This window comes from Dermochelys coriacea, chromosome 14 (genome assembly GCF_009764565.3).
Source record: "Dermochelys coriacea isolate rDerCor1 chromosome 14, rDerCor1.pri.v4, whole genome shotgun sequence".
NCBI lineage: Eukaryota > Metazoa > Chordata > Testudines > Dermochelyidae > Dermochelys > Dermochelys coriacea.
In genome coordinates, this window is record NC_050081.1 from 29,950,956 (window position 1) to 29,972,983 (window position 22,028).

At 46.4% G+C, this 22,028-nt stretch overlaps 3 protein-coding genes across 11 annotated transcripts in view; 2 read left to right on the top strand and 1 right to left on the bottom strand.

Annotated features, from left to right (window-relative positions):
• LOC119842466 (zinc finger protein 271-like) overlaps positions 1 to 22,028 on the top strand; it is a 638,009-nt gene that overhangs the window by 397,636 nt on the left and 218,345 nt on the right. The window lies entirely within an intron of this gene.
• The window catches only part of LOC119843027 (zinc finger protein 850-like), a 765,636-nt gene that overhangs the window by 241,228 nt on the left and 502,380 nt on the right, over positions 1 to 22,028 (bottom strand). The gene's annotated exons all lie outside the window — the stretch shown is intronic.
• LOC119842467 (zinc finger protein 345-like) overlaps positions 1 to 22,028 on the top strand; it is a 42,633-nt gene that overhangs the window by 2,180 nt on the left and 18,425 nt on the right. For all 6 annotated transcript variants that reach the window (XM_038370635.2, XM_043496676.1, XM_043496677.1 and 3 more), the window contains exon 3: positions 20,797 to 20,871. In XM_038370635.2, coding sequence (XP_038226563.1) covers positions 20,797 to 20,871 — 75 coding nt within the window. The remainder of the gene's footprint in view (positions 1 to 20,796; positions 20,872 to 22,028) is intronic.

A 22,028-nucleotide genomic window follows, 5' to 3' on the forward strand; every position in this document is an offset into this window, starting at 1 on the left:
GTGGTCTTTAAATCTATGAATCTCCTCCTCTCCAGAGCTTTCTATGTGGCGGGGCAGGCGTAGCTACTGTCCAGACTCAGAGTGTCGCTGCGCCTCCCCTTCCCAGGACTGGCTCCACCCATAGGCAGGGCTTTGGAGCAGTGGAGCTACAGGTTTTTGCCTGGAGCTGGAGTGGAGCCGGAGTACAGCTCCCAAAGCCCTGCCCATAGGGGCAGGTTTAAACACAGATGAGGGGTTAACACCTAGTGCTGTGACTGCATCATCATATCCTCTGGTCTATGGGGATGCTGGAGGAATGACCCTTCCCACTCCATGAGCAGATTCCTATCTGTTTAGATGCCAGGTCCCCCCCAGCCCAGAATAAAATAGTGGCATGGTCATTGTAACAAATGGACTATTTCTGCAGCATCACTGGGATGCTAGATACTTTATAGAAATAGAAGAAGGGATGATTCTTTGCCCTAGAAGTTCACAATATGTTGCAAATTGGGTCGGGGTAACAACAGACAAAGGGAGGAGAGCTACACTAAATAAAGATTCTGAGATCCATTTAGCTTTCATTGTCTTTGCATCATTTTAGTGCCAGATTAATTTGTCCTTCCCCTTGGTTCTTATCCTGGGAGGATTATACAGAGGTTTGCTTTAGCAGGTTAGAAATTTCTTAGGTTACTAGTTTAGCCCTCCTCTCCCCCTAAACAACATCACCACCACTGTTAGGAGGTGCATCTCAGATGAGAGGCTCTGATTCCCAGAAAATGCATCCGATGAAGTGAGCTGTAGCTCACGAAAGCTTGTGCTCAAATAAATTTGTTAGTCTCTAAGGTGCCACAAGTCCTCCTTTTTCTTTTTGAGAAAATTGATTGTAATTAATTTCCACAGGCTAATTCTTCTACCTCCAAAAGGAGCTCAGAAGAGTGAGGATCAGATGCTATTTAGATTAGAAGCTCCTCAAGGCATGGGCTATATCTTACTCTGTGTCTGTATAGTGCCCAGCACAGTGGGGACTCTGATCTCATTTGGGATCCCTAGGTGCTACTGCAATACAATTAATAATAATTAATGAAATTAGCAAGCTAATCCTGCCAGTTGCTGTAAATCAGCTGGTGCTTGCCAGTTTATATTAGCTGAGGATCTGGACTTGAAAGTCTCAGTTACTACTGGCAGCACTTCACTCCTGCTGTATATTTCATCTACATTAGCTATCACCCCTGCTTCTTGCACCTCTCCAGCCAGCCTAACTTTAACCACTTTTCATTTGCACAAATACATGTAAATTAAAGAGCATATTAGTAATGACTGTAAAATCCCATCTCCGATAACTATTTCCTAATGTTTTTTGTTCACCAGTTTTCCACTTGTTTTAGTGTTGATTTCTCTCTTGCCATGTTTCTTTATACTATTTTATTTTCATTTGATTCTGAATCATGAATGGTGCCCAGATACTGGCTCTGAACCCCCTGAGAATGATTTAATGTTATAACCCTAAAACTGCATTTGTACCAAGTGGCAGATCATAATCATCCATATATCACTCTCCACTGAGGCCTTCTATCTCTCTTCACAGCCCAGGAGAAACAAATGCAGCTTGTCTCAAAATTTAGCAAATCTGGGCCATTTTGGAGTTTGTATATGTATAATTAATGTGCGAATGAAGAGCCTGAATGTACAGAGACACCCTTGTTTTTCCTTGTTGTCCCTGTGTCTTGGGAACTTCTTTTGGAATTCTAGAAATGTGCCAGATTTTAATTTCATCAGACAAAATATTTGGGTTTGTTTACAGTTACAAAGTGTTTGTTCCAGATGTGTTGCTCTAGTGTAGAATTGACTCTGTGTTTGCCTGGCCGGCGGAATCAGGTTTCAGGTGATGAATGGTGTTTGGAGTGAAGAGAAAAGTCAAATGAACATAGATCGTCTCAGAGCTGTTCTTTTGCTCAGAATAAATGCTAATGACACTCGGTCAGAATCTCATGATAAACTCATGCAGGACACTGAGTTACTGAGAACAATCTTTACTCCACGTGGCTGTTGAGTTGGAAGCAGTCAGTAGCAAAATCAGCCCTTTTTTTTTTTTTTTTAATTCTCTTGTTTTTGCAATAACTATTTGTGACTCTAAAAATATTCACCACAAAAGTGCTCTGGTTTTTGATTTATTTTTTTTTTCAAATATAATCAGCTTAAGGCATTAGGGGAAGGGATAGCTCAGTGGTTTGAGCATTGGCCTGCTAAACCCAGGGTTGTGAGTTCAATCCTTGAGGGGGCCATTTAGGGATCTGGGGCAAAAATTGGGGATTGGCCCTGCTTTGAGCAGGGGGTTGGACTAGATGATCTCCTGAGGTCCCTTTCAACTCTGATATTCTATGATTCTGTGAGGTATAGAAAGAGTTGTAAGTAAAAAATAGAAATAATTAAGGACTAACAATTATTAATAAAGAAATATGAAGTAAACCAGAGAGATCATATGCACTGGAAAGGGCAAATATATTGTCCATCTATAAAAAGGGAAATAAGAACAACCCAGGGAATTACAGACCAGGCAGCTTAACTTCAGTACCCTGAAAGATAATGGAGCAAATAATTAAGCAATCAGTTTGCAAACACCTAGAAAATAATAAGGTGATAAATAACAGTCAGCATGGATTTGTCAAGAACAAATCGTGTCAAACTAACCTGATAGCTTTCTTTGACAGGGTAACAAGCCTTGTGGATAGGGGAGAAGCGGTAGATGTGATATATCTTGACTTTAGTAAGGCTTTTGATGCTGTCTTGCATATCCTTCTCATAAACAAACTAGGGAAATACAACCTAGATGGAGCTACTATAAAGTGGATGCATAACTGGTTGGAAAATCATTCCCAAAGAGTAGTTATCAGTGGTTCACACTCATGCTGAAAGGGCATAGCAAGTGGGGTCGGTTCTGGGTCCGGTTCTGTTCAATATCTTCATCAATGATTTAGATAATGGCATAGAGAGTACGCTTATAAAGTTTGCAGACAATACCAAGCTGGGAGGGGTTGCAAGTGCTTTGGAAGATAGGATTAAAATTCAAAATGATCTGGACAAACTGGAGAAATGGTCTAAAGTAAATAGGATGAAATTCATAAGGATAAATGCAAAGTACTCTACTTAGGAAGGAACAATCAATGGAACACATACAAAATGGGAAATGACTGCCTAGGAAGGAGTACTGCAGAAAGGGATCTGTGGGTCATAATGGGTCACAAGCTAAATATGAGTCAACAGTGTAACACTGTTGAAAAAAAAAAGCAAACATCATTCTGGGATGTATAGTAGGAGTATTGTAGCAAGACACGAGAAGTAATTCTTCCGCTCTACTCTGCGCTGATTAGGCCTCAACTGAAGTATTGTGTCCAGTTCTGAGTGCCACATTTCAGGAGAGATGTGGACAAATTGGAGAAAGTCCAGAGAAGAGCAACAAAATGATTAAAGGTCTAGAAAAACATGACCTATGAGGGAAGATTGAAAAAATTGGGTTTGTTTAGTCTGGAAAAGAAGACTGAGAGAGACATGATACCAGTTTTCAAGTACATAAAAGTTGCTACAAGGAGGAGGCAGAAAAATTGTTCTTTTTAACCTCTGAGGATAGGACAAGAAGCAATAGACTTAAATTGCAGCAAGGGAGGTTTAGGTTGGACATTAGGAAAAACTTCCTAACTGTCAGGGTGGTTAAGCACTAGAATAAATTGCCTGGGGAGGTTGTGGAATCTCCATCATTGAGATTTTTAAGACCAGGTTAAAACACCTGTCAGGTATGATCTAGATAATACTTAGCCCTGCCTTGAGTGCAGGGGACTGGGCTAGATGACCTCTCAAGGTCCCTTCCAGTTCTATGATTGTATGATTTCTATATTTGATTGACCAAAATCATAGAAATTGTAGAATCATAGAAGATTAGGGTTGGAAGAGGCCTCATGAGGTCGTTTAGTCCAACCCCTGCTCAAAGCAGGACCAACACCAACTAAATCATCCCAGCCAGGGCTTTATCAAACCAGGCCTTAAAAACCTCTAAAAATAAATGTTAAGGCCTTAGTTCTCCAAAGATTTATGTATGTGCTTAACTTCGTTTACTGTGGGTCAGATCCTCAGCTTGTATAAATCGTCACAGCTCAGTTGAAGTCTGTGAAGATACAACAGTTTACATCAGCTGAAGATCTGTCCCTGTGAGTCATCCCATTGAAGGCAATAGGGATTTTACCTCTAGTTGCAATAGGAGCAGAGTTAGGCCAATGCTGAGCCCTTTTGAAAACCTTGTCCTTAGTGTATCAAAAAAAAGGGGCGGGGAAGAGAGAGAGATTTGTAAGGGAAAAGTCAAATGCAAATGGAAAATCCTTTTCTGACTCAATGGTGGGAAACACATTCTTAAAGCTAAGGATCTAAATGAACAGATGTCCACATATATATTTAATTATGTCTCTAACTTGAAGTCATCTACATCTGTTTATTGTAGCAGGAAGATATCATATTGCTCTATTCGAGTATCCCATAATGGATGACAGCCACAAACAAATTTACTGTATATACTGGAGTACCAACACCACAGGATTTTTTTGTAAAAATGAGGAAATAACCATGAATGTTGTTGATATATCTGTACGCAAAGATATATTCACAGTGTACAACTATGTACATACAGTAGACCCTCAGAGTTACGAACACCAGAGTTATGTATTGTCCAGTCAATGACACACCTCATTTGGAACAAGAAGTACACAATCAGGCAGCAGCAGCGACCAAAAAAAAAACCACAAAACAAACCGAATACAGTACTGTTAAAAGTAAACTACTAAAAAAATAAAGGGAAAACAGCATTTTTCTTTTGCAAAGTAAAGTTTCAAAGCTGTATTAAGTCAATGTTCTGCTATAAACTTTTGAAAGAACAGCCATAACATTTTGTTCAGAGTTACAAACATTTCAGAGTTATGAACAACTTCTATTCCCAAGATGTTCGTAATTCTGAAGTTCTACTGTAATACTATCAGTAAGGCTGCGAGTTTGTCATGGAAGTCACGGATTTGGAGACTTTCTAGGACCTCCGTGACTTCTGAAGCGGCTGTTGCGGCTGGTCTGGGGGTTGCCTGAGTAGCTCAAGCAGCCCCCAAGCCAGGTGCACTGGCCACTGTTGGGGCAGTCTTGGGCCACCGGCCCTCCGAGCACCAGCAATGGTCTCGGGCTGCCCCCTGCCCTAGAGCACTTGTGGCACCTCTGGAGCCTCCCCTCCAGAGCACCCAAGATTTAGTCAGGGGTATATAGTACAAGCCATGGACAGGTCATGGGCTGTGAATTTTTGTTTACTGCCCGTGATCTGTCCATGACTTTTACTAAAAATACCCGTGACTAAATCTTAGCCTTAACTATCAGCAGCCAAGGGTCCAGGGGGCTACCTATATATATATCAACTCACTATGCCCCTGATTAACCAGTGCATTTAAGCCCATGCTTCTTTCATAGATTTAATAGATTATCAAGCCAGAGGGGATCATGTAGTCTGACCTCCTGTATAACTATAAATGTATGAGTAATCCCGTCCTTCTTCAGCAAATTATGTAAACACATGCTTAATTTTAAGCATTTGAGTAATCTCAATGGCCTAGATTCACAAAAGTACTCAGGTGCCTAAACACTACTCAGTGTGCTTAGGCTACACTGAGATTCACAAAACTTCAGTGCCTTAGGTACTTATGTTTCTGCCTCTGAGTGTGAGCACTGTTGCCTCCCTCTAGGTGTCTGGGTGCCTGTCTGCTGCCTAAGCCCTGGAGAGATCCACAAACCAGGGCAAGATAGGTTTTCAGCTACCTAAATCATGTGCGAGGCCCAATCTGGTCTGAGCATACTGACTGTATTGGGGCCCTCTAGGCGAGTTTACACAAAAGTTGAAGGGAGAGGAGGCACCTAATCTGCTTAAGCACTTTTGAAAATCCAACTAGATGCCTATCTGCACCTTTAGGCTCCTAAATACCTTTACATGACCTAATTGTTTCCACTTGCTATGTTCAAGAGCATTTTGCATCTTTCGTATTATCTGGAAGTCTGCCTTCAGTACTACAATTGCATCCTGATACTCAGACCTTTTGTAAGGCTTTCATAACCCTGTCGTACAATGTCACTGAACTGTATTTGGTCCTTGCGGAATGCAATTCCTTCAATGCTGAGTGTGCATTTGCCTATGAAAACTCACCCCTCTGCAAAGGGCCACTTAAAGTGGTGCTTAGATCTTATGCTGCTGATGGCTAGATTTCTAAAAGGGCCCAATTATTATAATATTTATGTTATGATAGCGCTCCGAGGTCTCCGTTGGGATCAGAGCCTATTGTGTTGGGTGCTGTACAAACAGACAGAGAAAATTCCAGCCCTGAAGAGCTTATGATTAAATGACACAAGCAGACAAATGGGACAGGGATACAACCTAAAAGCAATTTGCACTGTTTAATTAGTATTTCAATCAGAGCTGTGTGAATAACTGACTTTTTGGTTCACAGTCAGTTCCAAAAAAAAATCAAAACAAATTTTATTTTCAGATCCAATACAATGCTTTGTTTGACCTGAAATGAAATGGTTGTTTAGATTTTGAGCGTTTTTTTCAAGTTCTTAATTTTTCTAAAATTTAAGGAAATTTCTAAAAGAAAGTAATTTTGAATAGAAAAATGGAAATGTTTGATTTTTTTTAATTATTTTTTTTCCTGACTGAAAGAATGTGGGGAATTCGACATGAATTTGTGAAATGTTTCAGTCGACCCAAACATGCTTGTTTCACTGAAAAATGTTTTGCTCAAAAAATTGCATTGAGCTTGGACTTCAATGGCATTTACATGCTGAAATCCCTTTGACTGTTTTGAAAAATCCCAAGCAACTTTAGGCATCCAAGTTTGAAATCTTTGGCCGTTTTACTTAACAGTGTTTAAAACAACTAATACAACCTTTACGAAAGTTCTGAATATACCATTTTTATACTCCTTCCCAAGCCCATGACCTATTAATATGTTGTCTCCTATGTGTTGTGTCTATCCTTGGATTTAAGATCTCTAGGGCTGGGGCTTTTCCCTACTTGTTTCTAAAGTTCCTATCACAATTTGGGCCCTGCAGACATAATAATAACAAAGTCTAATACAATAAGCGATAACTTGATCTGACTTGTTAGTTAATTGGCAAAATGCACATGACCGCAGACCTAAGCAGGTGCAGCATGATTCATATGGGGTGTTTCTTCCCTTTTCCCTAGCCCACACAAAATCATTTACCATTGACAGAAACTGATTAGGTTTGGCTGGAAATGGGGTGCTCAATACAGGAATCACTGGATGAAACTCTGGCCTGTGTTGTACAGGAATTCAGACTAGATGGTCCCTTTTGGCTTAACATCAATGAAGAAGCAAAGCAGCTGAAGAGGTATAGAAACACTATGGAGGAGCAGAGTATAAAGACCAAGGGAGAGAGGGGAAAGTGCTTGGGAAGGGACAGATGGACCAAGGGAGAGCTGGCGTGATAGACGACGACTACGGCTGTGGTTAGTCTAACCGCTAACGTAAGCCTTGGGAGACCTGGGTTCAATTCCCCGCTTTGCCCCAGATAGGGTTACCATATCTGAACATTCAAAAAAGAGGACACTCCACGGGGTGGGGTGGTATTTGCTTGTGCACCCCTGCCCCAGCTCCACCCCTTCCCCGCCCCTTCTCCATTCCAACCCCTTCCCCAAAATCCCCGCCCCAACTCTGCCCCCTCCCTGCCCCATTGGACGCCTTCCCCAAATCCCCACCCGGCCCCGCCTCCTCCCCTGAGCAAGCCGCATTCCTCTTCCTCCCCCCTCCCTCCAGCCACGCGAAACAACTGTTTCGCGGCACAAGCATTGGGAGCTGGGGGAAAAAGCAGGCACTCTCTCAAGTGATCAACATTCAGTTTCTTTCTCGAATGATCAACATTCACACTCTTTCTTGAATGATCAACTCTTCTTTGGGGAAAAAAATAATGGCAAATCCCAGACATTTTTAGATATTTAAAAATTCCTCCCGGTCGGCGAACCAAAAAGTTGGATATGTCCAGGAAAATACGGACATATGGTAACCCTAGCCCCAGATTTCCTATGTGACAGCCACATCACTTAGCCTCTCAAGGCCTCATCTCCCCCGTCTGAAACACAGAGACAGTGGCAGGGCCCTGCCTCCCAGGAATGCGGTGAGGCTAAAGATTGTGAGGAGCTCAGATACTATGGTGATGGGGCCTATGTAGCTGAGATAGCTGTGGGGCTGGATGGCTAGAGGCTGTGTATGACTCTGCTTCCTTTAGACACCCACATCCAGGTTCTGTGAGACTCCTGCCATTTTCCCCCTACACCCAGGCGCTCTCTCTCTCTCTCTCTCCATGCCTTTAACTCTGCCCCCATCAGACACAAAGCCTCTCTCCCCAGGGTCCCACTTCTCACTCTTACTCCCATTGGGGGCAGAAGGTGGGTGAGGAGTGCACTAGGCCCTGTCTCCTTGGTTACAGTGCAGAAGGGAAGCTATAGGGCTTCAACCATAGGTAGCGGGATAGAAGGGAGATGGGAACCAATCCATGGGGAATTCTGGGGGCCAGCCAGAAATGGTGGGGGAGCTATGGTAGGTAGCAAAGGAGAACAGGGAGTGAGGATGGGGGAAGTTGAGGAGAAGGGAGGGAGGCAGAGATGTAGGTACTGTATGCATGGGGGTGAGGGATTTTTGGAAGAGGAGGCTTGGTTATGCAAATGAGTTGATGCATGTTATCATTTATGCAATATGATATTACCTTGTTTGCATAGACTCTCCCACTCAGTGCCCCAGAGCCAGCCCCTTCACCGGCTTGTATGGAGCTAGGCCAGGGTTGAAAGTGGCGTGTTCATTTTGAAGCCAGGTTTGTCACCATGGGTCCGGATTGTGTCAGAAAGAACCAGGAGCAGGCTCTGAGAAGCAGAATGAAATAGAATTGTTCTTTTTCGAGTGGTTGTTCACGTTGATTCCAAATCAGGTGTGCAGGGTCATCAGAAACTTTTTCCCTCAGCAGCTTCCATTGGGTCGGCCAGGGAACCCCCTGGAGTGGTGCCCTGATGGCGCTCAATATATGACCCTGCTGAGCCGACCCCCTTCAGTTCCCTTCTTACCGTCCGTGGTGGCGTTGGAACTGCATTTTGCTTGCTTGCAAGTGTTCCCTTAGCTATTACTTAGTCCTACACAGTCTTTTGTTTTGTGGTTAGTTTATTGTTCAGCAGTTTAGGATAGTCTTGGTGAGTAGGTCATTCTCCCCTCACCCCACCTTGGGCTTCCGGGCATGCCTCAAGCCCAAGGATTTAAATCTTGTGGCGTATGCAAGAAGCCTATGCCCAATAGCGACCCTCACGACTCGTGCCGGAGGTGTCTAGGGGAGGCACATCAGTCCGAGCGCTGTAAGATCTGTAAGGCTTTCAAGCCCAGGACTAGGAAGGAACATGACTTCCATTTGAAGCAGCTATTAATGGAAGCCGCACTTGGTCCAGTGGCACCTGACTGCCAAGTCCCAGGCCCGAGCTCGGTGCGGGCACCCCGGTGTCGATCCGCGAATCGGTACAGGAAGGACTCTGGTGCTAGAGGCCCTCGGTACTGGAAATTCCTGACACTGCAGTACGGAGCAGCGCTCTGGCACCGGTCAACATCCCCAGTGCCCCACAAGCACCATAAGAAGGCGGACAGAGGGCACTCTCCTCAGAGAGGGAGATCATCTGGGGAGACTTTGCTGCCTCAGAGGAAGGACTCAACTTCCAAGCAGCAAGACCTTGTGCCGTCGACTCTGGGGCCCAGTTGGCACCGTTGAGCCCAGCACTTAGTGACTTTCCGGCGGGGCAGTGCTTTGTGGAGGAGTTGGAACTCCCCTCCACCACAGATACTTTCCAGGCTGCAAAAGAGCTTATAGAAAGAACTGTGCCTCAGCCCCTTGCTGTTAGAGAGAAGCCTCTGGCACCGCCCAGACAGGTGCCATCTAGAGGCAACCCTACAATGATGAGCCCTTTTCATGCCCGACCAGCACCGTTCCCGGCACGTTCCCAGTCTACATCACTGCAACACACACTCCCTCCCCCGGCACCGACCTCAGTACAAGATCACCTGGCGCAGGGAGCACAGCAATCTGTGTCTCCGACACCGATCATGGTCACCCTCTATCGGCCGGTACCGAGACACAGCACCAGAACACGGGAGCCATTCTCCGGCACCAGACTCACAGCACCGGTCTAAGTCGTAGGACAGCCGCACCAATCCTCTACATGATCGTTGCGACTCCAATCTCCGACTTCCTCTTCTCAGCACTGACCGCCAGCTTGAGGATCGTCAGCACCACTGTGGTCATCGCCCTCGGGATCCTCGGACTGTGAGGCCAACTCCTACTACTTGCGATGCAGTAGGCACAGTTCGGATAATCGCAGAGATACGCACAGTCGACCTGGCAGCCACTGTGGCCACCTGCTGCACAATGTCCTTCTGGATCCCCTGGGCTTACCATCAACCTCATCCAGGGTTTCTAGGTCTGTGACATCATGGTATCATCCTGCATGGTCACCGGTGGATAGACCCGCCCCTTGTGCTACAGAGGCGACCCTATCCAGACCTCCCCTCATTCTACAGATGGGACAATGGAACCGGCTCCAGACCCACCCACAGCTCAGGTCACATATGGCCATGCCAAACAACTGGACCACCAATGCTACCTAGGAGCAACCTGGGCACATAGTGGGCCATGATGACTCTGTTCCCCCACTGGCCTCCTCGTCATCTTCACCTGATGAGGCAGTGGCAGGAGCATCAGCTTCGGGTCCTCCGTCCATTGACCATAGGGTGCACCAGGACCTGCTCCGCTGCGTTGCCCGTAACATGGGCCTACAGGTGGAGGAAGTCATTGAGTCAGAGGACCCGGTGGTGGACATTCTTGCTCTTGAAGGCAGGAAAATTTATGCCGCGGGGGTCTACAGCTGAGGATAGCTAACCAACAAGCTATCCTCAGCAGGTATAGTTTTAATTCATGGGACTCCATGTCCAAATACAAGGAGTTGCTCCCCACTGAGTTGAAGGCCTGAGTTCTTGGCTCTGGTCAAGGAGGGGAAGGTAGTGACCAGGACATCCTTGTTGGCCTCACTCAACTTGGCTGACTCTGCAGCATGTACCATCTCCTCTGGGGTAGCCATGAGGAGAACCGCATGGCTCCAAGCTTCCGGGCTTCCACTGGAAGTTCAACAGACCCTGCAGGACCTTCTCTTTGAGGGCACAGGGCTGTTTTCAGACCAGACAGATTTGAGGCTCCACAGCCTAAAGGACTTGAGGGCAACTATGAAATCTCTGGAGATGCACACTCCTGCTACCCAGAGAAAGCCCTTCAAGCCTTAGCCCCTACCATGCAGAGGCAATGCCAACCCGCCCAAGGCAGGATACATACTGCCGAAGGGGCAGGAATACCAGGCGTAGACCTTCCAACCCTCCCTTGAGCCAAGGGCAGGGCCCGACCAAGCCATCGTCGGGGTCCAAGCAAGGTTTTGAAGGGACGCCCGAGGACGGTGTACCAGCCACTATCCTGGATCCTTCTGAATCGTCTATCCCACTTCTGTCGTGCATGGTCCCATATAACATCGGACCGCTGAATTCTTTGCACAGTAGAGGTGAGATATTCTCTCCAATTCTGCTCCTCCCCTTCCTCCCACCCCCTTTCTTATCCCTCTTCAGGGACCCCTCTCACGAGCAAGTCCGAGGTTGCAGCTTTTCCTCCGCAAGAGGCAGGTGTATCCCTACCTTGACGACTGGCTGCTGCTGTGGGGGCGCATCAGGGAACAGGTGGAGTCCAAGTCTGGTTGGTCAAAGAGACTTTCCAGAGGCTGGGTCTTCTCCGCAATCTGGACAAGTCGACATTGTCACCCACCCAACGAATAGAATTCATTGGGGTTGTGCTGGACTCGGTTCAGGCAAGAGCCATTCTACCAGAGCCCAGATTCAAGTAGGCTGGTGGTTGGACCCTCGCATGGTCTGTGAAGGAGTCCCATTCAGCAGCCCTCAACCATCCATGACCTTAATAATGGACGCGTTAGACCCTGGGGTGGGGGCACACCTAGAAGACCTACAGACTCAGGGTAGATGGTCGCAGTCCGAGATCCCGCTTTACATCAATATAAAGGAATTCAGAGCGGTGAGACTAGCCTGCCAGACCTTCCATACCATATTGCAAGGACAGTGCGTGGCGGTGCTGACCGACAACACCACTGCCATGTTGTACATAAACAAGCAGGGCAGAGTCTGCTCCTCCCCTCTCTGTTGGGAGGCCCTCCACCTGTGGGAGTTTTGTATAGCCCACTCCATTCACCTGGAGGCATTCTATCTCCCGGGAACACAGAACGAGCTTGTGGACCACCTCAGCAGGTCGTTCCACAGTCATGAGTGGTCCATCCGTCCGGATGTCATACATTCCATCTTCCAAAGGTGGGAGTTTTCCCAGGTAGACCCATTCGCCACCAGGCGCAATAGGAAGTGTCCAACGTTTTGCTCCTTCCTAAAGCACAGTCCAAGCTCCATCTCAGATGAATTCATGATACACTGGGGGAACCGTCTACTGTATGCCTTCCCTCCGATACCACTCACCCACAAGGCTCTCCTCAAGATCCGCAGGAACAAGGCGGAGGTAATTCTGCTGGCTCCTGCGTGGCCAGGTACACCGTGCTTCTGGAGTGGTCAGTGGACACCCCGATCACGCTGCTGCTTCTCCTTGATCTGATTACACAGGACCACAGCTGCTTGCTTCACCCGGACCTCTAGTCCCTCATGGCCTGGAAGCTTCATGGTTAAACCCAATGGAGTTCCAATGCACGGAATCGGTGAGGGAGGTGCTGCTTGGAAGCAGGAAACCTTCCACCAGAGCCACTTATCTGGCCGAATGGAAAAGGTTCTCGTGCTGGTGCGATCACAGTTGCGTATCCCCCCTTCAGGCATCTATACCATTCATCCTGGACTATCTACTGCACCTGAAGCGGCTAGGCCTGGCCAGATCATCCATCAAGGTACAGCTATCCCAGCGTTCCACCCGGGAGAGTTGGGATGCTCAGTCTTCACCAACTCTATGGTGGGCTGTTTCCTTAAGGGCATGGAAAGGCTATATCCACAGTCCCGCCCACCGGTACCGAATTGGGACCTCAGTCTGGTCCTAGCTAGACTAATGGGAGCCCCATTCGAGCCACTGGCTACATGTTCCCTTCTGTATCTCTCATGGAAGGTGGCCTTTCTGGTTGCCATCACATCGGCCAGGAGGGTGTCGGAGTTAAAAGCACTAACCTCCAACCCCAATCTTCCACAAGGACAAGGTACAGCTCAGGCCACACCCAGCCTTCCTGCCCAAGGTGGTATCCCAATTCCACATCAGCCAGGACATTTTTTCTACCAGTTTTGATCCCAAACTACATGCCAATGCATAGGAGCAGAGATTTTGCTCACTAGATGTGCGGAGAGCGCTAACATTCTACATTGAGCGCATGAAGCCTTTCAGGAACCAGCTGTTTGTAGCTGTGGCAGACCAGATGAAGGGGCTTCCCGTCTCCTCACAATGCATTTCTTCCTGGATTATGGACTGCATCCGTACCTGTTATGACCTTGCCAAGGTCCCAGCCTTGGCTATTACGGCTTCATCCACCGCTTTCCTGGCCCAGGTGCCCATCCAGGAGATCTGCAGAGTGGCGACTTGGTCCTCGGTGCATACATTTGTTACCTACTATGCCATCATCCTGCATGCTAGAGATGATGCAGCTCTCGGCAGAGCGGTGCTCCAGTAAGTGATTCCTTAACCCCCGTGGGAGAACTTGGGAGTCCCCTGATTGGAATTGATGTGAACAATCATTCGAAGAAGAAAAAAAGACAGTTACTCATCTTCTTGTAACTGTTGTTCTTTGAGATGTGGTGTTCACGTCCTTTCCAATACCCACCTCCTTCCCCTCTGTTGTAATAGCTGGCAAGAAGGAACCAAAGGGGGGTCGGGTCGGCAGGGTCATATATTAAGCGCCATGGAGGGGGCGCCACTCCAGGGGGCTCCCTGGCCGACCCGATGGGACCTGCTGAGGGAAAAAGTTTTCGACGACCGTGCATGCGGCGCTTACACACCTGATTGGAATGGACATGAACAACACATCTCGAAAAACAACAGTTAAAGAAGGTGAGTAACAGTCTTTTTTTTTTTCTTCAAGTATAAAGACACCACATGGTGTCAGGCTGTTATTAATATTAGTTGTGATCATTATGGTGGCATATTATGGGCCATGGGCCCTGTCATGCCATGCACAGCACAGAAATACAGTGACTGAGATCAGGGCCCCATCGCACCGGTGCTGCACACACACGATGACCGAGATCAGGGCCCCGTTGTGCCAGGCACTGCACAGACACATGGTGACCAAGATCAGGGCCCCATCACGCCAGGTGCTGCACAGACACACATTGACAGAGATCGGGGCCCCGTTGTCCCAGGCACTGCACAGGCACACAGTGACTGAGATCAGGGCCCCATCACGCCGGGCGCTGCACACACACGATGACCGAGATCAGGGCCCTGTTGTGCCGGGCACTGCACAGACACAGTGAGAGAAAGTCCCCTGATCTTTGTCATTGTGCGTCCGTGCAGCGCTGGGCACAATGTACCTCTGGGACATTTATGTGCCACCTAATGCTCACAACTAATATTAATACTTGAAGTCTTGCATGACTTTTTCATATTCAAACTAGGGAAATGCAGCCTAGATGGAGCTACTATACAGTGGGTGCAAAACTGGTTGGAGAACTGTTCCCAGAGCATAGTTATCAGTGGTGCACAGTAATGCTGAAAGGGCAAAACAAGTGGGATCCTGCAGGTATCAGTTCTGGGTCCAGTTCTGTTCAATGTCTTCATCAATTATTTAGATAATGGCATAGAGAGTACACTTTATAAAGTTTATAAAGGATCTACAACCTATCCTGAAGGACGACCCATCACTCTCACAGATCTGGGAGACAGACCAGTCCTTGCTTACAGACAGCCCCCCAATCTGAAGCAAATACTCACCAGCAACCACACAACAGAACCACTAACCCAGGAACCTATCCTTGCAACAAAGCCCGTTGCCAACTCTGTCCACATATCTATTCAGGGGATACCATCATAGGGCCTAATCACATCAGCCACACTATCAGAGGCTCGTTCACCTGCGCATCTACCAATGTGATATATGCCATCATGTGCCAGCAATGCCCCTCTGCCATGTACATTGGCCAAAACTGGACAGTCTCTACGTAAAAGAATGAATGGACACAAATCAGACGTCAAGAATTATAACATTCAAAAACCAGTTGGAGAACACTTCAATCTCTCTGGTCACTCGATCACAGACATAAGAGTGGCTATACTTCAACAAAAAAGCTTCAAAAACAGACTCCAACGAGAGACTGCTGAATTGGAATTAATTTGCAAACTGGATACAATTAACTTAGGCTTGAATAGAGACTGGGAATGGATGAGTCATTACACAAAGTAAAACTATGCATCCGATGAAGTGAGCTGTAGCTCACGAAAGCTTATGCTCTAATAAATTTGTTAGTCTCTAAGGTGCCACGGGTACTCCTTTTCTATTTCCCCATGGTATTTCTCCCTCCCACCCCACCTCCCACTGTTCCTCTGATATTCTTGTTAACCTTGCTTGTCACCATGAAAGGTTTTCCTCCTTTCCCCCCCCTGCTGCTGGTGATGGCTTATCTTAAGTGATCACTCTCCTTACAGTGTGTATGATAAACCCATTGTTTCATGTTCCCTGTATGTGTGTATATAAATCTCTCCTCTGTTTTTTCCACCAAATGCATCCGATGAAGTGAGCTGTAGCTCACGAAAGCTTATGCTCTAATAAATTTGTTAGTCTCTAGGTGCCACAAGTACTCCTTTTCTTTTATAAAGTTTGCGAACTATACCAAGCTGGGAGGGGTTGCAAGTGCTTTGAGCATAGGATTAAAATTCAAAATGATCTGGACAAACTGGAGAAATGGTCTGAAGTAAACAGGATGAAATTCAATAAGGACAAATGCAAAGTACTCCATTTAGGAAGGAAAAATCAGTTGCACACATACAAAATGGGAAATGACTGCCTAGGAAGGAGTACTGCGGAAAGATATCTGGGGATAATAGTGGACCATCAACTAAATATGAGTCAACAGTGTAACACTGTTGCAAAAAAAGCAAACATCATTCTGGGATGTATTAGTAGGAGTATTGTAAGCAAGATACGAGAAGAAATTCTTCTTCTCTACTCTGCGCTGATGAGGCCTCAACTGGAGTATTGTGTCCAGTTCTGGGCGCCACATTTCAGGAAAGATGTGGACAAATTGGAGAAAGTCCAGAGAAGAGCAACAAAAATGATTAAAGGTCTAGAAACATGACCTTTGAGGGAAGATTGAAAAAATTTGGTTTGTTTTGTCTGGAAAAGAGAAGACTGAGAGAGGACGTAACAGTTTTCAAGTACATAAAAGGTTGTTACAAGGAGGAGGGAGAAAAATTGCTCTTCTTAATCTCTGAGGATAGGACAAGAAGCAATGGGCTTAAATTGCAGCAAGGAAGGTTTAGATTGGACATTAGGAAAAACTTCCTAACTGTCAGGGTGGTTAAGCACTGGAATAAATTGCCTAGGGAGGTTGTGAAATCTTCATCATTGGAGATTTTTAAGAGCAGGTTAGACAAACATCTGTCAGGAATGCTCTAGGTAATTCTTAGTCCTGCCATTAGTACAGCGGACTGGACTAGATGACCTATCAAGGTCCCTTCCAGTCCTATGATTCTATGATTCTCTGCTGGAGCAGGGCATAGTGAAATTAACAAGTTGCTCCTACCAGTTCATGTGTTTGTATTCTTATTTTATTTTTTTAAAACTAAACAAAAAGCACTCCATTTCTATTTTCTTTTATATTTTTCTTAAACCACTTTCCATTAATTTTGTAATTTTAAAACTTTCTATTTTTCTTCATTTAAACTCCTGTCCCTCTCTTCTGCCCCCCTCATATATTTAAATTTTCGGCTTATTTGTATTTTTTTTAAAATCATTTGCTTTTTCCTAAATCCCCAGGCCACTTTGTAGTATTTTCAGTTATTTATTTTACATCTCTGCAAAGCTGTATTATTATTTTCATATATATATATATATATATATATATATATATATATATATATATATATATATATATAAAATCACGGCCTATATGGATTGAATATTTGTCATAGTTTTTGTTTGGTTTGGTTTGCTGTTCTTTTCTGGAGAATCTGAGCCAAAGTTTTGTCCACCCAGCTGCTGTTTGCATTCCAGAATTGCTTGGGGCCCATTTCCATCTCCTAGATGTACAAGGATCAGCACCTCAAGCCCCAATCCTGCAAACAATCAGGCCGATACAGTTTTTGTACTGATAGAACTATGTTGTTATTGTTCATCATCATCATGTTTATTGTGGTAGGGCCTAAGGACCAGCCAAGATCGGGTCTCCATTGTGTTAGGTGCAGTAGAAACAGAGAATTTGATAGTCCATGCCACAAAGAGCGAACAGTAGAAATAGACCAGACAGACCCAGGGTGAGGGAAGGGGTAGAACACAGCAGCAGAGTGAGAAATGGGATGGGAGCAAATGACACGTTAGTGCCATGGAGTATTTTTGTTCTGGGAGGTGGGGGAGGTGGTTAGTTAGGAGGGGATCAGCTAGATGGAAAGAAAAGGGAAGGGAGAGGGGACATGAAAGGGAAGAGGTAGGAAAGAGGGGGGGACAGGGCAGGTGTGGAGTGAAGCAGGTGAAGAGACAGTGAGGATGTGTGGTGGGGGGAGGTTTGGAACAAACAGCCTCTCAGCACAGGGCAAAGGAAGTCCAGTCAAAGCTGCAGTCAGTTCCCTGAATGTCCAAAGTTCACTGCTGTGACTGGAGTCTTTGGCTGGCTCCTCTCTGCAGTTTTCCCTAAAGGCCACGTGACAGGGGGGACGGGAGGCACCACCTGGGTCCTACGGCCCCCAGAGTTTGTCCGTGTGTGTGTGGGGGGGGGTCCCTCTGCACAGTTCTGGGTCCAGGGGGTGCTGAGTCCATTTTATCCCTTTCCCCAATTGCAGCCCTGCTTTGGCTGCTTCACTCAGGGGCAGTATTTATTTATTGATATGATTATAGTAGTGTTTACACAGTTATGTGGCTATAAAGGTGCCTTATACCAGGAGAGCTTATTCCCCTTCCTGTACATGAATAAACTGTACCAGTAATATGCACCTTTAGCCCCATAATACTGTGTCCACATTAAGGGGGTTATACAACTTTAACTACACTGGTAAAGATACAGTGGTACAACTTTCTATTTATAGACAAGACCTTACACTGACTTGCTCCACCAGAAGTCATCTGCTCGGGGTAGAAACTGTTGGGGGAGATCTCTGGCCTGTGTTCTGCAGGAGGTCAGACAAGATGATCAGAATGGATCAGAAGGGAGTTCTCTTGTTGCTGTAGCTAATCCTCCTCCCTTCGAGGCCGTGACTAGGTCCACCCAGCTGCATCTACACCGAGGTTTAGGTTGACCTAACGACGTTGCACAGGGTGCAAAATTTTTCCCAGCCTTGAACTAATTTTGTAGGTGTAGATCAGGCCTATGTGCTTAACGTTTCTCACATGTGTAGTGTTAAACGTGCACAAATGTAGGTGGGACGAGGGCGCTGCCCGCTAGCAGGCCCAATGGATTAGATGATGCCTGTGCAAAGGAATGACAGACCCCCTCGCACTTCTCGTGGGCTCAGAGGAATAGATGGGGCTACTTGCCCATTGATTCTTTCTCTCGAGGAGGCGATGGGCGTAGCCTTGCGTCCATCACCTGGCTGCTCACTGAGTCAGCATGGGGTGGGGTAGTAATTGATTGCCACTAGAGGTTAGCTGTAAATTACTCCCCCCTCCAGGAGTGAATGGGAGGAATTGTGACTCAGAAGGGTGTGTCTGAGGCACAGTCCCAGGGCTGGCATGACACTCTGGTCAGGGCTGGGCCTAAAGTTACAATCTCACCTGCTGAAGCCAGGGAAACAAGGCTACTACTCTAGGGCTGCGATTTTCTAAGGAGGCTAAGGCCAGATTTTTAAATGGGTTTAGGCATCTAAATACCTTTTAAAATCTGCCCTTTAGGGCCTGCCTCTAGCAAGAGGGAGACTTGCTGGTGCTCACCTGTTAGCCACCCAAACAATCTCCTCTGGGCTGTACCAGCCCTTACTTCACCTGGCAGGCTAACCTTTGATGTCGCTTTGATGCATCCCCCTGTAGTGTCTCGACCATTGTCCCCTCACAGAAATCCTAGGTCAACTGTCCCCAAAGGACCAGTTTGAATTCAGGATCAGCTCCTTGGATAACACCATGTACTGAGATATATTTATAATGAAAACAGTACATTTTTTTTTTTTATCAAAGGCCAAGATTCAAGAGATAGTAAGTCAGTATAATGGAAACAGAAGGGTTACATATAAAACTAAGTCTATAGGTGCTTTCTAGAGACTAAACTTAAGAGGCTAACCTCCTGTCTAGAGCAGTCTTATCTCACCCAAAGCCTTCTGCAGCGTTTCCAACCAATTCCAGTTGGCATCCTGTTTTTATGAATGTAAATGTGCTGCCCGTTAACTTTCTAGATGCAGGATTAAGGAGTGTGTCTTCTTGCCTTCCTTTTATGTTCCCCAAAATTCATCGTCTGCCCCATAGACAGGACAATCCCCTGGAGTTCATTTCTGGTGTTGTCTCCTGTTGGCTTTGTATGTAAATGGCGCTTCCATTGTGTTGTCTTGCAGTGCTTAATTTACATGTGAACGAGAGATACAGGGGTGAATATACGTCCCTGGTCTGGCAGAAACCTGTTTGTCGACCCAGCCTTGATACAAGTTCTAGGAACATATTTTCTTTACACATCCATAAGTCTATACATAGTATGTACGCACATTTCACAATGATATTAATGACCAGAATGACTGTGGCTTTATTTGAGATCCTACATGACGTTCTTTGGTGAACCAGAATATATGTATCAGGATATTAGAATAATAGATCCATAGGGCTAGAAGGGACCGCAAGGGTTATCTAGTCTAACCTGCTGCCAAGATGCAGGATATTCTTGTAACCTCCTTGACTTGTTGGCATTGAAGGGCTCTTAGGCTCATGGGGCCATATCCCATTGATATTGAATGTGATTTGGGCTTCTGACTGTCAGATTACTTGGAAAATCCCAGGCGAGTGCAGGTGGTTCAGTTTGGCCCTTTGTGGAGCTGTGGTTCTTATGTGCCAACTTCTGTGTGAGACCCGACGTTTTCACTGGCTCGAAAGTTGGTTTTGCTGAGGAATGCTGGGTATGTGTTCATAGAGCATAAGGCCAGAAGCGGCCATTAGACCATCAAGTCTGCCCTCCCGCATAACACAGGCCATTCAGTTTCGCCCAGTTACCCTAGCCTAGAGGCCAATGACTGTCGTGAAACCAAAGCATTTGGGTCCTCAGGAGACTACACCATTGTGCCCCAGGCACAAGAGGTAGGGAAGAGGGGGGACAGGGTAGGTATGGAGTGAAGCAGGTGAAGAGACAGTTAGGATGTGTGTGTGTGGGGGGGAGGTTTGGAACAAACAGCCTCTCAGCACAGGGCAGAGGAAGTCCAGTCAAAGCTGCAGCTTTGAGAGACTGAGGTGTTTTGTTGATATTGGGGGCTGGAGGGGAGGGAGTGGCTGCTTTCCAGAGAGCATCTGCGCCTGCCCTGCCACACATCTAACTCGTGTCCAATCCATGTTTCGCCTAGCGGAAGAGATTGCGATCAGCTGGCCCCGGATAACTGCATTTGCCGAGTCACACAGGAGGAGAGGATTGGTCTCTGGTAAGTCGGTGTGGGTGAGGCAGTCAGAGATTGCAGTACTTTGCTCTCCGGGACTCTGCCCCCTCCCCTGTGGCTGAAGCCCTTGCTATTTGGGGGGGGCAAGGTGGAGTGCTGGGAGGCTGGGGGGCACGGCGGGTGAAATTCCCCACTCCGTAGAGGGCCAGCAACACAAGGAATGTGGGGGATGGGACAGGTGGACTAGCAGGAGCTCAGATTACAGCTCACCGGGACACCTTTCTGTCGCGCTAGTCCCACTCCAAGACCCTGATCCTGCAAATGGGTGAACAGGGGCACAGGCTAAAGGATCCAGCCGCATGGATCAGAGGCAGGATTGGGGCCAATATGAGGCTTGCTGAGCTGCTGAGGGCAAAGCATGTATCAAAAATGCAAACTGCAAAGAACAAGGAAAGGCAGAAGAAAAGTGTTTTTAAATAAATCTTTAACCACACACAGACTAATATGGAAAGGTTGCTAGGCAAATATTTTCTTTGCAATTGACCTGTAATTGTCTGTAAATGTAGGGCTGGGATTCACCAGCAGGCTCTGGTTGCTTTGGGCTATTCTGGTGACACAAATCAGCCAAAAACAAAGGTCAACTGGCTGGTTATGCCAGGTTACAGTTGCATTGCACTGAACAGAAGCCAGGAAGGTACTGATGAATCTGTTCAGATGCAACCTCAGCAGATGCAACCCCAACAACATTCATACTACACTAGAATGGGGCCCTAGTCTGAAAAGTGATCACCTTCCTCAACAGCCCTGCTCCTTGTGTGCGTCAGCCAGAGCTGCTGACTTCACGTAAATAAGTTCTTACTGCTGTTTACCCCTGCATGGATCTCACTACAGGACTGAGGCCTTTTATGGTGCTATTGTTCTTTATCCCAGCTAGCCCTGAGCCAACCTAGCTCCAGCTCACCTATGATCAACAGCCTTGTGAATTAAATTCTGAATGCAGATACTTTGTTGTTGGTGAGGTGTGAGGCAATGGAAAAAACAGCTTGGTTTTCAAGCTGCAGGCTCACTTTATCCAGCTAAGCGTTAGGAAAAAATACATAATATGACTAGCATGGTCTAATGGTTAGAGCACACAGAAGAATAAAGTTTAATCTGGGCTCCGCCACTGACCTTTTGGGTGACTTTGAGCAAATCTCTTCCTC